The 17,078-nt window shown below is 40.8% G+C and overlaps 1 protein-coding gene across 1 annotated transcript in view; it reads left to right on the top strand.

The window, feature by feature from the left end:
- Syndig1 (synapse differentiation inducing 1) overlaps positions 1-17,078 on the top strand; it is a 103,425-nt gene that overhangs the window by 38,705 nt on the left and 47,642 nt on the right. Inside the window, exon 2 of the mRNA XM_048349358.1 lies at positions 14,635-15,182. Within this exon, the coding sequence (XP_048205315.1) occupies positions 14,703-15,182 (480 nt within the window). The 5' untranslated portion in view covers positions 14,635-14,702. The remainder of the gene's footprint in view (positions 1-14,634; positions 15,183-17,078) is intronic.

Here is a 17,078-nt window from a genome sequence, read left to right as displayed (position 1 = left end):
AATGAATTTGTTTTATTGACCCTAAAAGGCTATCAGTGCAAGTATGTGTCTGTGGGCGTGCATGCACATGCGTGCGCACACACACATACACACATATCTAGGACTGTGGGTATATGTGCTTCAGTTATTTGTCATTATGAAATTACTTTGGAATCCTAATTTCTCTTGAGCTGTTTATTTTGTCTCTTTTCCATCCACTTACTCAGAAGCTGTACTTTTTATTTATATCATTAGATTACATCTAAAAGTACATAGTCTAGAGTTTATACAGCCAGCATTCTTCCTAACAAGGATCTTAGAATCTCCCCCATCTTAAGACGATTTAAAATAAATTATTGTAAAAGTGATGTACAAAGGGGTTACAGTTACATAAGTCAGGTAATGAGTACAGTTCCTTTTGAACAGTGTCAGCCCCTCCCCTTGTTCTCTCCCAGTTTTTTCCCTCCCATCTTCCTTCCTCCCCCTAAGTTGTATAGTTCATTTCCAACACAGGGTCTAGTGAATATCACTGCTGAATTGGTTCAGCCTTTGTCCCACTGTTTCTGTGCTTCATCTTTCCATCCAGAAATCAGGTAGACATATACAAGATGACTTTTTATTAGCTTACATTAATAGTACAAGTGGGATTCATAGTTATAATTTTGTAGATTGCGCCTCTTTGTTATGTTCTCTTACATCCTTCCTTCCTTCACCCCTTTGTTAACAGTGCTCCTTTTTGTTCAACAGTTTGTTCCTACTAATTTTTGTACTACTAGAATTCATCACTATTACTATTATTTTTATTATCAAAGCTTCTTAGAATTGCTTATAGTCCACTCCTTTTTATCCTACCTCTCCTTTATCCTTTATCCTACCTATCCTACCTACTTCTTCTTTCTGTGATAAATTTTCTTTTGTCTGAGGAACATTTTTAACAGTACTTCTAATGGCAGTTACTTAGTGGCTTAGTCTCTTAAAGATTGGACAGTCTTTTCATTTTAATTTGTGAAGCCTAGTTATAAAATTCCAGGCTTAAAGTATCTTTTCAGAACTTTGAAGTTATTTTTCAGTTTTCTTATGGTTTCTGTTGTGGGGAAATCTCTTGGTTTTCCTGCTACTTTATCGGGATCCTACATTTTTCCTGTGGGTATGACCATTTTTTGTGTTATGAGTACAGATGGGTGTGGAAAACCCTTTATTTACCTGTTATATGTATCTGTGTATATGTATTTATCAGTTAGGTGCATCTGAATCTGTAAACATGTACTTCCTTCATTTGTTCTGATAAATTCTCAGATATTTTCAGGAATTGTATTTTCTGTCTTACTCTGAATCTGTGACATATCATCAGTCTCATATCTCACTTCACTAATTCCCTCATTAGCTATGTCCACTTTGCTTCTTAACTCATTACCGTATTTTAAATTGAATATTTACTTTTATTTGAAGATATTACAATTTATTTGGTCCCTTTCAATGGCATCTTTTTGAACTCACCTAGATTTGCTTTTCTTGTCTACCCTGACTGTCTTAAAAAGAGACATATTTCACCCAAGATCTGACATTCATGGAAGGCTCCACTCTCTGTTGACTCATGCTCAGAGTAGACTGTTCCTTGGTAAAGTTTTAAAGTTTGAATAATGATTCCCCTCAGTGAAATTGTAATTGATGATTCTCTGAAGCAAGGATGTATCTGACCAGTTCTTCTAGGAATCACTCTCCCAATACCACCTTCTGTGAGTTCCTTAGTATAAAAGTTTTCCAAATTTAGTGTAGAATTTCCTGTGCAAATACTTACATTTCAGGTTCATAGTCATCTGAGGTGGAGTTTCTAGCATGGAGCTTCCCCAGGCCAAGTCAGATAGACTACTCTTGTTTTCCCCTCACTGCATACATGGGCAGAACCATCTAGTTTGCATTTTCATTGGATGTATCCTCTGAAGGTTCCCGTGTCCATGTAGGTCCCTCCCCCTTCCTATGTCCTATCTCCTACCTACCACGACTGTCCTCTCCCCAAGGAAGCAATAGCATCAAATTGGCTTTAAGCCTTGGTGTTTTCCTTTCCTCTTCAGTTTTTTTCTCCTTGAAGATTTTCCTTGCTTGCCTGTGCCTTCAGCTATGCCCTTAAAGACTTTTTGTCATATTATGCAGCACATGTAGATGTTTTGTTGTGGGAGGGTTTCCAGAGCACTGAATTTGGCACAGTGTTTAAAGCTGATTTCTCTTGAGAAATGTGAAGATCTGGCAGCTTTAGGTCTGTGTTTCATCAGGACTGAAATAGATTGGAAACTTGTTTGGGAGCACATGCTCTCTTCTTAGTCTGTAATTCTTACCCTTGGGTTGTCACGTGTGATTGCCTACTTTTCTATGACTTTGAGGCCTGTCGGCCATCAGGAAAAAAAGACAGTCAAATTAAATGGGTTGAATTCAGTGCTCTGCAGCCAGTGAGTAGACTGCGTAGGATCTGGGGAGCATTTTCAGTAGGTAAAGGGAGACTTGAAGGCATGGACCTGTGTGAATGATTCTTGGGAGAAATAAATTGAGTAGATAGCAGCTCTGGGCCTGTAGAGCAGCATACAGAGTTCAGCAGTTGTGTAGCTTAGGAGGTGAAGAACCAAACAAACATGGGCCCTGCCATTGATTGGTACAAAGCAGACTTGGAGCCATTCTGTAGCTACAGGGGTTTCCCTGTATAGACACAGGGATCATTTATGTCCTGTTGGATCATTGTATCATCAGTCAACATGATTTTTCCATTTTCTCACTTCTTAGGGCTTAACTAATGTTGCAGGGAGTCTTTGTCTGAAAGAAGTCTTTCATTTCAGAAGAAAACTTCAATTTCTATGAAGCTCCAGGCAGCAAATGATCCTTGGTAGCTGACTGGTTGGCCCTGCCCCTATCTGAGGTCCTGGCTTCATGCCGAGTTCTGATTCACCCCTGCCTTACTGCTGTCAGAGATATGACTCATCTCTGTTTCTCTGTGCTGCTCCAGCATGGAGCATACTTCTCAGCTCTGTTTTCACTCTTGAAGAAAGCACAGTCCAGAATGGAATTCAGGAATCCACCTCTGAAGACACCAGTTCCTGTCCATGGGCAATTTTTGTGATGAAATTCAGAAAGCAGCCTGAGGATCAGCCATGAGGACCAGACCCATTCCAGTCCCGCATTTGTACTCCCCAGCAGATGGAGTCTGGCCCCACATGTTCCCTGACCCATGTGCTTTTTGCCATGAGTGTCCCTTGGCCTTCTTGGCATCATTGAAGCCCACTACAGGCTAGCAGAAGATAGCTAAAGAATAAATGATTTTGGAATGGATGAGATATTAACATAGGAGTACTAGATTGAAACGTGACTCACTTTCTCATCGGTCAGAATTCAGAGGAACTAATTTCAACTACTGATTTTTTTAATGTTTCTCAAACTGAGCTGGGCCTGTTATTTTCCATCTGAAGTCCAAGAAGCAGCCTAGGAGTTCATTATATTAATTAGAAAATGGATACAGTCCTAGTCCATGAAATTGCATGTTCACTTCTGAATCTTTGCAATAAAGAAATTGTATTTTTATATTGAATGAGCACTTGGTTATAGGAAAAGTGCAGAAGAGTAATGACTGGTACTTTTATGCTTATAATTTATTTTAGCAAGTATATGGTTTAAGAAAACCTCACAGCACAGGAAAATGCAAATCACTACCATTTGTTTTTGTGGTTACCTTTGAGACTGCGTGTCATATACTAAGTTTTTTCTGGGTGTTGGGAATTGAACCCAGGGCCTCACACACACATTAAACACCCTCACCAACGTGAAGCATTCCTCCATCTCCCTCAGTACTTTTTACTAGGTCGGCTGACGTAGAAACAATGAGCTGGTCTTATTCTCACCTCCGCATCACATCTGTGAAGCTGGGAAGATAAGAAGCACATGATTCTTGTGGCTTTCTTTTACTACTTTCCATGAAGTGGATGCTAGCAACAGCTAATCCATGTCCCAGGTCTGTACTGTCTCTCCTCCTGATACGTGGAGCCTAGAGTGGCAGCCATGTGTCCCCTTTCATCTTCTGATAAGTTATATTCCTCATGGAATTGGGTCCACTGGAGACTGTCTCTGTGCAGAGGATTTCTCTTTCTCCCTCCACCTCTCTCCCTTAAACACACACACACACACACACACACACACACACACACACACACACACACAATCCTCATTACCACCACAAAAACACAGCATATTTTAGCTGTTAGAGAAAGCCTACCACTGACCCAGCTAAAGAGGTTTCTGGGTAAAAAGTTACAGTTCACAGTCTTCTTTTTTTTTTTGACTAATTTCTTTCTTTAACATTGCCTTTCTCTTATTCTGTGATGTGCAATCTTTTCACATTTTGGCATTTCTAAAATTCTTAAATAAGGATGGGGCTCCTGACCAGTGGCTCTCATACTTGAAGAAACATTGTAAAGTTTTCCTTTGAGTATATTTTCATCTATGTGGGAAATCTAAATGAATACTGAGATGGGCATAAAGCAGTGGTAATGAGGCATTATAATTTAACACATATAAATTTGTCTCATATAAGTTAAAATATAAACATTACATATAGTACATGTAATATAAACAATACAAATCATATATTCATAATATGTATAATATACTTAAATTTCTATAATATTTTTATTAACATTCAGTAGTTGTACAAAGGGGTTAGTTACCATTCAATAAGTCAGTTTATAAATACAATAACTCTTTATCAGTATCACTCCTTTCATCATTTGTCCCCATTCTTCCCAACTCAAACCCTCCTCTCAATTTTCCTAGTCTGATAGGACATTTATTGAATATTATTACTACATTCTCCTCCATTTTTCTTTTCACTTGTTTATATGTTAATTTTTGTGGTATTTGGGATCAAATCCATGGCTTTCCACATAATAAGTAAGCATGATACCATGTGGTTACACCCTAACCTTTCATATATAACCTAAAGTAAGAATAACAATAATACCAAGGTGAGAGATTCTAATCAGAATTAATGGGGTTTTAAGTTCCGGCATTTTCTAGAAAATATTAAAAGGACTAGTATACATAAATCTGAATACATTCAAAAGTACTAGATATTAGACTTGAATACCAGTGCCAAGATATTGTGGTAAATATACCCAACATAAAATTTACCACTTTAATCACTTCTTAGTATACAATTCAGTGTAATTAAATACATTTATGCTGTATGAAACCCTCTAACCATCATCTTTAGAACTTTTCACTTTTCTAAGCTACAACTTTGAAGCTATTAAAGCTATTAAAATACAACAACTCATCTCCCACCCCTCAGCTCCTGGCAACCCAATAATCCCCCATCTGTCTCTATGAATTTGATAACTCTAGCTACCTTGTATAAGTAGAATCATATACAGTAGTATTGGTGATTTTGTGGCTGACACTCTTTACTAAGTAGCTATCCTCCAAGTTCATGTATGTTGTAGCACATATGGGAGATATTCTCTTCTTTTCTTAAGGTTGAATAAATATCTTTTTGTAGTGCATGCCTTATTTCATTTACCCATTCATCTGTCACTGGCTTCTGGTTGTTTCTACTTCTTCATCGCTGTGTCTAAAGCCACCGTCTACTTTGGTGTCCACAAACATCTCCTAGTGTCCCTTTTTCAGTAAGTTGCCTCGCTTATGCCAGACAGTGGAGTCACCAAATCATACGTACGTTTGGTTTTTGAGGCACCCCCATAGTATTCCACATGGGTTGTTCCATGCCACTTCTTTCTCAACAATGCACAGAGGGTCCCAGTTTTCTTAGGTTTTGTGTGTGTGTGTGTGTGTGTGTGTGTGTGTGTGTGTGTGTGTGTAGTTGTTTTGTCTAGAAAGATAAGCCTGCTCTTCCTGAATCTTTTGCTGTAGGGCCCTGTGGTGAGCACGCATCCTTTCTCCTCCTCTTCCTGTGTGCTGCCTGTCAGTGGCTTTGCTTTTCTTTAAAATGTGAGATGCTGAAGTCAGATTTCCCGAGTGTGAAAATTAGCATTGTAACTTACAGGTAGAAGACCTTAGCAAGCTTCTTAGTCCTGATACCTCAGTGTCCATTACAACACCAATACCCACTTACAGGGTTACTGTGAAAATTAAAAAGGGCAATCACTGTAAAGGTTTGGGATTCCTGTAAGGATGGTGATAGTGCTAATATGAACATGATGATGGAGCTTTAAAATCTGTTTTTCCAATTATGTTTGACTTCCATGTAGTTTCTAAAAATATTAAATACTTATTATGATTCTATAAACTGTTATGGGGCCTGAGGGGTGGGGGGGATTCCCCGCCCCTCCAAGAGTCCACCACGTGGAGACAGTCTCAAGCAAAAAGATGAATTTATTGGGGAAGTTCCAGATGGACCAGTCCCAGGTTTCAGAAAAACGTATAACACAAAACAGGCAGAGACACAGAGACTTACTTCCAGAAGATTATATGCCCTCACCAACAAACCAATTCAGCTCCGATGGAGAGCTGAATTGGGACCCCATGGGGACGAGAGACAGGACACAGGATGCAAACATGGAGACATGTGGCATGGCATAATGGCACCTGAGCTGGCCTGGCCCTAAATAGGGTCAAGTCAGGGACCTGGGTCACAGGAAACTCCCAGTCCCAAGCACTTGACTGACACCTATAGGACATGTGCCCACCCCTGTCTCTTGGGATTCAGGAACACTCCATTTCCTAGGGATGGGACTTCCCTTCCTGTAGGAATCCAGGCACACCCATCAAGGCAAGACGCTAGATACAACTTGCCATGTGGCCAATATGGTGCTGGCCAGATCTGACCTCCATATTACATAAACATTATCACTATGAAACCAAGTTGTGGTAATAAAATAATACTACCTGTATTTGTTTCCAGAATAATAACCTGTACTGGAGGAAGGAAAATAATATGTTTTTTTAAATTCCCAAACTACTCACAATAATAAGGGATTTGTTTTTACTTGTATTTGATCCTATGTGATTCTTATATTGTGTGTATGTGTATGTGTATGTGTGTGTGTGTGTGTTTTCTGACAATAACAAGGGACTTATTTTTATTTGTATTTGACCCTATGGATTCGTGTGTGTGTTCTGGAGTTTTTAAATGACTTTTTCACATAGAAAAACAAACAGCATTATTAGTATTTCCAGCTTTGTGTGTGCTCCATCATTCTTGTTTATAAGGAACATCTTTGTGAACTTCACTGATGTTTATTATAAATGGGGACGATAACTGCCGGATGGTTGCCGTGTAGGGATTCCTTTCTATTCATTTCTTGAAGAGTTCCATCTTCCTCTTATCTCTAAAAACTCACATCCTTGGTTTTCACTGTCATTTTCTTCTCTGAAGTAAATCTGTAAGGGAGTTACTTAGAGAGACTGTGCATGAAATAAATTCAATTCCTGATACTATGCATTGTCATTGTTTTTGTTTTGCCTAATCTTGAATGATTGCTTGGCTTGATATGTAATCTAAAAGATTTCTCTCCTGACCTTGAATGCATTGCACACTGTACTTGAAGCCTGCATGGTGCTAATGTGAAGCACAATGCCAGTCTGCTGCCCACTTCCCTTCCTCTAGCCACTGGTTGAACTTATCATCAGTCCTGGCACTTTAAAATCCTTTGTTTTGTTAAGGATTTCTTCCACATTTTAGCTTTTGTTAGTATCTGTTTGAATCTTTCACTTATTTTATGCTTTAAAAATTATCTTTAAGTAGTTGTACAAGAGGTTTCAATTCAAGATGTAGGTTTATGAGTACAATCTATCTTGATCAATGTCACCCGTTCTATTGTTTTTTTCCCTCCCTGAGTGGAGAAAGAAATTTGTGCCAAATCCTCTGTGTCCTAGCTCGTGGCAGAAGCATGGCTCCCTGTCTCATTTGAAAAGGGAAACTTTAGCTTTTGTTGATTCTCCATGCTCTCTGAATTCAATTGCTTTTGCCTTTAAAAAAAAGAAAAACCTGTCATATAGTCTTAATTTGCTTTTTAAAAAATTGTTTAAGAAGATGGAGAAAATGGAGATTGGCAAAGCTAAAGGAAATTGCACAAATTTTAGGGCATCAATGGTCTGAATCTGCAGGTTTTCTTATTTCCAGAATCACACCATATCTGTTATACTTCTCTGAGCACTACTAAATGGGATTTAGAATTTCTATAAACTGTCTCAATGGTGCTATGAAAAATTCGCACACTCCAACAGAATTTTGAATTGCAGGATGCAACAAGCCACCAAAAGAGATACATACCATGATGAATTTTGCAATTGTAATGTGCCATCTAAATGCTAAATAATTATAACTAGTATGGTTCTGAATGCTTCATTTACCATCTCTTCCTCCAAACAGCAGGCTTTTCTATGTGTTTGTTCTAAAGGCAAATTGTAATTGTTTTAGTGACATGTGCACACAGCTTTTTTCTCTCAACACTTGGGCCCTGCCAGGAAACACTATCATTTGCTTAGCAGGAGAGGAAACACTGCTATTTACACAAAAGGTTTCTTAACCCGGTTGGGGCTTAGGGAAGACCCAACACCTGGTGCCCTCCTAATGCTTTGCCTAATTGAGCTTTTATGAGTGGGGATTAGAAGTACTGGAAGCAGGCCATGCCTACCACACACCCCAAGCACCCTGGCTCAACTAATCTGCAATTAGTTTAATTTTCTTCTTCAGTTGCATGAATTGTTTTCCACCACCCAGATTCTACTTGAGGAAGCTGCTGCAGTGGTTGGTTTTTGAACTAAGTGTGACGACTGTGCACAAAGCATTTTGCATCTAAGGTTCTTTTCAGCAAGGAGCAGAAAATTAGATACTACTACTTCCACTTGACACCTAAAACAAATCATAAGCCCAACAGTATTGGCCTTTGAGTCTCGGTGGAGGGTGTGTGCAGCAGTGGGAGGGGTTGGTGAAGAGGAGGTGGAGTGGCAAAGACAGATATTTTAAAATCTAAAATTATTGAGAGGCACAAAAAGGAAATATAATTTGAGAGAGTTTGGGTAACTCACTCTGTCCTTACTTCCTTATTCATGCATTTGTTTGAAAACAGCAATAACAGCAACAATAACTGTACTTGCGGCCCTGAATCTCAACACTTTTTTTTAGTTATTTCCTCACAGAAAACAAACAAGCAAACACAAAAGCCAACCTGTTAAACGTTAGAGACAAGTTTGAGAAAAATACAACCTGCAGTCTTTAGTCCTAATTTCTCCATGATGGATCCTTGTACAATTGCACCATAGTCACAGTACATATTTCCTCCCAGCAAAGGCTGGGGGTCTCTACAAAGGGTGTACTTTACATGGTTTACAGGAGACAGAGCACAACATTGCTCAGATCCTGCATTTAGTGGTGAGAAGGAGGGCCAGGGCGTCAGCACAGACTGCCTTATTGGAGGGCCCATAGCTATTCCTCTTGCTGACTAGAGTTACCTTTTCGGTCTGCATTTCATTCAACCACTGTTACATTTAGGGCCTTGTAGAATCCAAAAGGTATGACATGGCTGCAGACCCAGGCTGAATCCCACTGGTTTCTGGGGGCATCTTTATTGCAAGCAAAGATAGTGAGCTGGGTTTCCTCCCAGGCTTTAGAGGTCAGGAAAACAAACCCATTTTCTAACACATCATGAGGGAATCCATCTTTTAGGGCAGGCTTAATTATCCCACTTCTGAGACTGATCTGTAGAAACAGAATGCCAATTAATCAATTAGCAGTGAGGAATTATTCTCCTGGGAAATGAGGACACAAAGATCATGACCCCATATACTCTCACTCTGTAATCAAACAGCTTATGGATTCTCAGGAAGAACTAGCTATCTTGCAGGCCTTTTCTGAATTTTCATTGTAAATTGTGTCCATCCACACCAACATGTTACCCTTCCATCTTTCAGGCCAGGAGGACTTTCATCTCTGTAGGAGCTCCTGATTGGGTATTTAAGGCATATGCATGTACCCTTCTGCAAATCCTGACTATGAAAATAAGATGCTGTTGTTCAGTAATATTTGCAGTGCTATGAGTTTATAAACCCACCAGTTGATTCGTTTGTGTTCATGTAGGTTGTGGTAACACCTCCCAGAACAGGCTGGTTGGTTCTTCAAGAAACAAGTATATTATTAGTTCTAATACAATACAAAGAATCAGTTACATGCAAGAGATAAGGTATGTGTGTCTGTCTTATGTTCAAAAATAGCAATCTGAGCCTGCAATCTCTGATACATGGGAGATGAAGATATGAAGATTGTGGTTTGAGAGTAGCCAGGACAAAAAAGTGAAACTTTCTCTCAAAACATGCCCTGGGAGACAAAACAGCTACTTGGAAGGCATAGGTAGGATGTCTGCCTGTCTATCTGCCTGTCTTAGAATCTTACTCTTCTAACAAAATTATTGGGACTCAGTCATGGAGGCTCTACCCTTATGCCCTTATTAATCTTCATTCCTCAAATCCTCACCTATAAACTCAATAGTTAGATAAAATATTCCTCTTGGAATATTTGTATTATGGGGATTAAATTCAACATGAATTCCAGAGGGGACAAACCAAAGTGCCCTGAGGACAAACCAAAGTGCCCTGAGACAAGAATTTGAGAGAGACCCCAGAAAGTCTTCTAGATGCCCATGAGAGTGTGGGATGCTGGCCTCACAGCCTTTCCATCCCAGTGACAAAGATGCTAGGATATTTACCCATCAGCTCCTTGAATGTCACTTGCAAAAGCTTTGCAGACAGCTTAATGCCATAGATTTGACATGGATGATGCCAAGATGATGCCATCAACCCCTAAACAGTAGAGGCCCAGGCCTGGAGTGCAGTGCCCAGTCTCACCTCACCCAGTGCAGGCAAACTTATCACCACAACCCTAATTTCCCTAGTGCAGGGGCCTAAGCCAGAAGCAGGGTGCTTCATCCACCTACTCTGTTTCACCCTTCCTGGTTGCACACTCATTGAAGTGCCTCAGCCTGGTATTCACCTTCCATGGGCCTTGCCAGCCTATTAAACTTGTCAGGACAGGTGCCAGGGCTCCTGCCCTTATTCCTCTCCACCTATCCTCCCTCCTCTCTGTGTGTTTCATAGATCTGGCCTTTGTCATGTCTATTCCCTGCCTCAGAGCCCTAAGCATTTGACTTGCTGTTTCTTAGCCTGGTCCAATTCCCCTATTCTTCACCGAGATAACTCCACACTGCCCTTTCAGGGCTTTCCTCACCACTTCATACCCAAACTAGGTTGCTGCCCTTTATGTTTATTCCCTCCAGCCATGCTTCTCCTTGTTCATGAGCCCTCATCATCTTTTGGTGCTAATTCAGGTAGTCTTCAACGCTGCAGGCAGTGTCCTGCCCAATGGCTGTCTTGGTGCCCACTCAGTGCTTGCAAGGTGTATGCACAGAAATGTCTGCCATGTCCTCACTGTGTGCTAAGTGTTTGATATATGCCAGTTTCTTTCTTCACCTGGCTTGGAGAAAGGAATTAGAATTCTCCATTTTGAAACTTCTACAGGTGACTTACATTGAGAGTTGAGGCTACCTTTTGTCCATTTGAAGACTTTTATCTTCAATCCAGGGTGGTTTTCACTTGCACCGAGAAAGAATGGTTATGGGAGGCTTTGGAAGAAAATGTCTAACACCCAGACCAAAAAAAAAAATTTAAGTGCATTTATTTTTAGATACTACTGCCCTGACATAAAAACAGGGATTGAATGGTGCTATGATTTGGATATGATATCACTTCAATAAGAAAAATATCAATTAAGACAATAAATTACTTGATATACAGGTTGAATAGAATATACCTTATTTAAAATTCTTGGGCCAAGAGTGTTTCGGATTTCCTAATTTTTAGGTTTTGAAATATTTGCATATATTTAATAAGATATCGTGGGGGAATAGATTCAAATCTAAACCAAAAATTTGTTTGAGTTTCATATACAACTTACGTGATAGCCAAGAGAGGATTCTATATTTCAGTTTTCACAGATCGACTACATAATGTTGGATGTGGGATTTCCATTTGTATCATTTTGGCACTCAAACATTTCAGCTTTGGAAATATTTGGAACATGGGTTTTTTTTTCCTCCAGATTAAAGATGCTCATACTATATTTATTAGAATATATTTAACCAGTAAAATCAAGTACCTTGTTCAATAGCCACACCTGCCCCTCAAGCTTTAATATTCAGATTAAGCCAGAGATCATGTTAATATGTAGATGTGGACTCAGACAATGCAGTTCCTATTCCAAAGAATGCACTGTTTTTATTTTTCTGTGATACTGGTGATGATCCCAAGGCCTCACATGTGTGAGATAGGAGCTCTTCTGCTGAGACACAGCTCGAACCTTTTGCACTTTTGCCAAACTCCCACAGAGTGCTGAGGCTGCTGTGCCTCAGAGGCACTATGAGCAGCATACTAAGGAGGACATGGGAGAAGCTAAGCCCGGCCCACTTCAAGATGCTTTGTTAGATTCACCTGTCGTACACTACATAGGGATTATTCTCATCACACAACACTAATTAGTCATAACATGTGTTCATTCATTGACTGCTGTATCCCAGATGCAAGAAAGGAAAAAGGTATCACTGATTCTTTGGTGTCAAGGAGCTCCTGTCGGGGCTGGAGGAGGAAGCTGATCCCTAATAGCTGTTGCATTAGCAGAGAAGGATGAAACAGTCACTGTATTGAAAAGTAACTTTAGGTTGAACAAGAACATAGAACTTAGTGGAGAAGGCAGAATTTGAGCAACTGCAATTATCTACCTTTTGTATGCTATGTACAGTGATTTGAGCAGAAGGAGTTTAAACTCAGCCAGAGAAGCTAAGTCTTTGAAGTTATAGACTTGTTGCTATCTCCAACAGATGACAAATGATATGAAAGGCCTAATTTGGCTTCTCTGGAAGGAAGACTGGAGAAGTTGAGTGCTTGGACCAGAAATATCCTAGTGTTGAGTGTAGGAGTGCTCCTTGATCATATAATACATAGTGTATATACTTAGTATATGCTTAGTATATACTTAGTATAGCTGAAGGATGCCAAAACAATCTGTGTTCAAATATTCTAATGAGTTCTCAGATTGTAAATATGCCTTTAGAGACAGACACCTTTCAAAACCACATAGGCAGATAATTATATTTGTGTATGTATGTATAGATATATATATATATCTATACATATATATGTATATTACACACACACACACCCCAGTCCTGGAGTTTAAACTCAGGCCCTCGGTGCTATCCCTGAGCTTCTTTTACTCAAGGCTAGTGCTCTATCATTTGAGCCAAAATGCTCATCTTTTTCTGAGTGTTTTATTAGAGATCATACTGTCACAGACTTTTCTGCCCAGGCTGGCTTCGAATCTCAATCCTCAGATCTTAGCCTCCTGAGAAGCTAGAATTATAGACATGAGCCACCAATGCCCAGAAAGATAATATATTTTTCACCTCTCTTAAATTGCACATAGGGTCAAGTTGTTAATACCCACTATGTTTTAATGCATATACTGTAGTTTGAGCATAGTAAGTTACTCAGCTTAGTAAGTTCTCGCAGAGCACTTTTTCTATTAGCAAAGGTATCCTTGCTTTCTTCTTTGGATAAGTCTACAGTTTTTAGATCATTGTTTGTAACAACGAATGAAGTATGTTTAAGAAAATGCTTAAACATTTCAGAAAGCTGGATAACCAGAGGTGCTAGAGAATAAAATATTTTTATATAACTTATTGGCTTGCAAGCAATAAAATGTTAAGGAAATATATTCTTCTCTTTCCTAAGTGATAACTTCATTTCCTTCCTTCTCCTCCCTTTCACTTTTCCTGACTTCCTTTGTTTCCATCCTTTTCTTCCCTTTCCTTCCTTCCCTTCTTTTTCTTTCCTTCCTTCCTTTCTCTCCTTTCTTTCTTTTTTTCTTTCTTTCTTTCCTTCCTCCCACCCCCTCTTTCTTTCCTTCTATTTGCAAACCTAGATAGGAAAATGACCTAGGGAGAAAATAATTTGGAAGTGTTAATGGAATCACAGATACATAGATGTTTTCCTAAATCAGGTAAAACCAAGGCAGGAAATGTGAAGATTCCTGGGCTGTGCTAGAAGTCCATTAGGCATGTGGAAGTGCTGAGTGCATTATGATTAGTGTACTATAACAGATCAATATGTACATGCATGTTTCCCCAGTGTGGCACTTTTGTTCAAATATGGCAAAAGCTGTGGAGATCTTCCTAACATTTATCTTCTCCATCTGTGTGGAACTTTGTCTTAAGCCCTTTGTTCCTTGGCTCTGTGTTTCCTGCTTGAATGAATAGCTGTGTCAATCCCCAGTTGGTCTTTCTGTGGACATGGATGGGCCTGAATTCCCCAGGGGTTTCAGGATGGCTGCAGGCAATGAGGGGGTTCTGTAGGGCTGCCATGGTCCCAGTTTGCACCATTTCCTTTATTTGGAAGCAAAGACTTTATGGAGAGGCAGGTAATCAATTTCTGGTTTCCTGTGGCTGGCTGCTCTGATAGAACCTTTAAAAATATTCACAGAACAAGTAGGTCCGCATATTTATCTGACTCTACAGCTACCGAGCATGTCAGTAGACTAGTACAATATGAACCATTATGGATCTGGTGATGCTTTTTGAGTGTGATTTTCATTTCATCTGTTTCCTCCTCTTTTAGGGGAAATGGATCTCATGAGACAAGTGTGACCTGTGAGTCCAGCTGGCCAGCCTGATACTGTGACTACCATGGATGGCATCATTGAACAGAAGAACGTGCTGGTGCATAGTAAGATCAGTGACGCTAGCAAGAGGAATGGCCTGATTAACACCAGAAACTTCATGGCTGAGAGCAGAGATGGCCTGGTGTCTGTTTTCCCAGCGCCCCAGTACCAGAGCCACCGAGTGATGGCCAGTGGGACACCAACTAGCCTGGATGGCAGCAGGAAGGAGCCCGTGCAGCAGCTGCTGGACCCCAACACCCTGCAGCAGTCAATGGAATCCCACTATCGTCCCAACATCATCCTCTACTCCGATGGCGTGCTGCGCTCCTGGGGAGACGGCGTGGCTGCTGACTGCTGCGAGACCACCTTCATTGAGGACCGGTCACCGACCAAAGACAGCCTGGAGTATCCTGATGGGAAGTTCATCGACCTCTCGGCAGATGACATTAAAATCCACACCCTGTCCTATGATGTGGAGGAGGAGGAGGAGCTACAGGAGTTGGAGGTCAGAGGATATGCTTGTTGGGGTCTTTTGGGAATGCGAATGTGGGGTTTAAGGGGAGCTGGAGTGCCCAGCAAAAGTCAGGGAATAAAGATAGCATACAGAGATGCAGAGAAAGCAAGAGCATTCTTAGTGTTTCTGCACTCCTTTAATATTTTATATGAAGACTAGAAGGGGTGGAGATGAACAAAAGGCCTGGGGGCTTTAACAGTGATTTTGATCCACAAGACCCAAGGTCATGGGCATGGGACAACAGTCACAAGCACTAGATAGTCACTACTTAGAGACTCTATTGTTGAGTACTATACAAGAGAAAGAGTATCCTGGCGAAAAAGGAGCAAGATAGGGTGAGCGACATATTCTTAGAACCACAGGAGGCTGAAGGACATGTGTGAAGTCAACTTGAGAACTCTTTGGGCAGTTGAATACGGATTCTTTAATTTGACCTTTAATTTGACCTTTACTTTCTACTAAGAGGTTTTTAATATTGCTAAAAACCTGCTGGGACACAGAAATTGAAAACGGAAGATGAATTGGATTATTAGACTATTTTTCTTTTTTGATGCTGGAAATGGAACCCAGAGCCTCAGGCATAGTAGGGCAAACAATCCACCACTGAGCTATATCCAGCCCCAAGAAGAATCATTTGTTTAGTAGACTGAGGTAGAGCAAGGCATTTGAATTGCATTTACAGAAATGCATACACTGAGGGTAAACATGGTGATTCAGGCCTGTAATCTGGCTATTCAAAAGGGAGAAGTAGGAGGATGGGTGTAAGATCAGCCTGGGCAAAGGCACTTGACCCTAACTTAGAAATAACTATTGCAAGATGGCTGGAGGCATGGCTCCAGTGGTAGAATACTTGCTTAGCAAGTGTGGGGCCCTGAGTTCAAACTCCAGTAACACACACGCACACACACACACACACACACACTACACATACACACAGAGACAGAGAGAGACAGACAGAGACAGAGAGAGAGAGAGAAATGTGCTCCTTGGATATGGCATGATAGGGCACAGCAGTTGTGAGTTGTGCCAGGTAGGAGGATGAGACAGTGAGTATAACAGGAGTGTCAGCTGCCAGGCTATGGCCCAAGCTTGAGGACTCTTCACTACAGGAGGTAGGGGGGCTTAGGTCCTACAGAGATGTGAGTGCAGGGTCAGGGAGCCACTGTTGTGGTCAGTGTGGTGAGAAGCAGACTACAGGTCTTTAGGAGGCAATCTGTGGTTAAAGGGGAAAACAGGCATTTCCAATTATGGGGGCAGGGCAAGAACATTTTGGAGGTGGAAGGGAGATGTCCAGGGAGGAGGGCTCAGGATGAGGGGCTACCAGGGAGGTCAGCAAGCCACATGTGTGAGAAAGGGCAAACTGTTTCAGTAGCTAAATTATAGGGAAAGAAAACATAGGTTTGTTGTGGGTCCACTCTGGTGTAGACTCAGTGCAGCCTGGGAAACTTTCTGGCCATGAATTGCTTAGAGACAGTTGACAGCTAAGACCTGGAGGAAGTGGACATTCTAGAAGAATTCTAAAAGAAACTGCCATACTGCAGTGGGAGTCTGTGTGAAGATGTGGTCTAACCCAGGCTTTGTGGCTTCCCCCAGCTAGGTGCTGCCATCCTCAGTGGATCAGTTCTAGCATGACTCACTCTGGGCCTCCTACCTATAAGTTAGAGGGGCAGACAATAGGGAAGAGGGAGACCTCAAGAGAATCACATCACTTACATCACCAGAGTGAGGCCAGTGAAACGTTGAGGCAGAATCAGTGTAGCATCCTGGCCACCCAGGTAGGACTTGAGCCCACGACAATAAAGTCACAGGAGTCAATAGGGCTAGGAGTCTTTATTTAGCTGTGCACAGCGTCTGTTCACCACCATCAGGATGGTGAAGAACAGCACT

This window comes from Perognathus longimembris, chromosome 6, assembly GCF_023159225.1.
Source record: "Perognathus longimembris pacificus isolate PPM17 chromosome 6, ASM2315922v1, whole genome shotgun sequence".
NCBI lineage: Eukaryota > Metazoa > Chordata > Mammalia > Rodentia > Heteromyidae > Perognathus > Perognathus longimembris.
The sequence above is the reverse complement of the archived record's forward strand: the minus strand, read 5'-3'. Positions and strand labels throughout refer to the sequence as shown.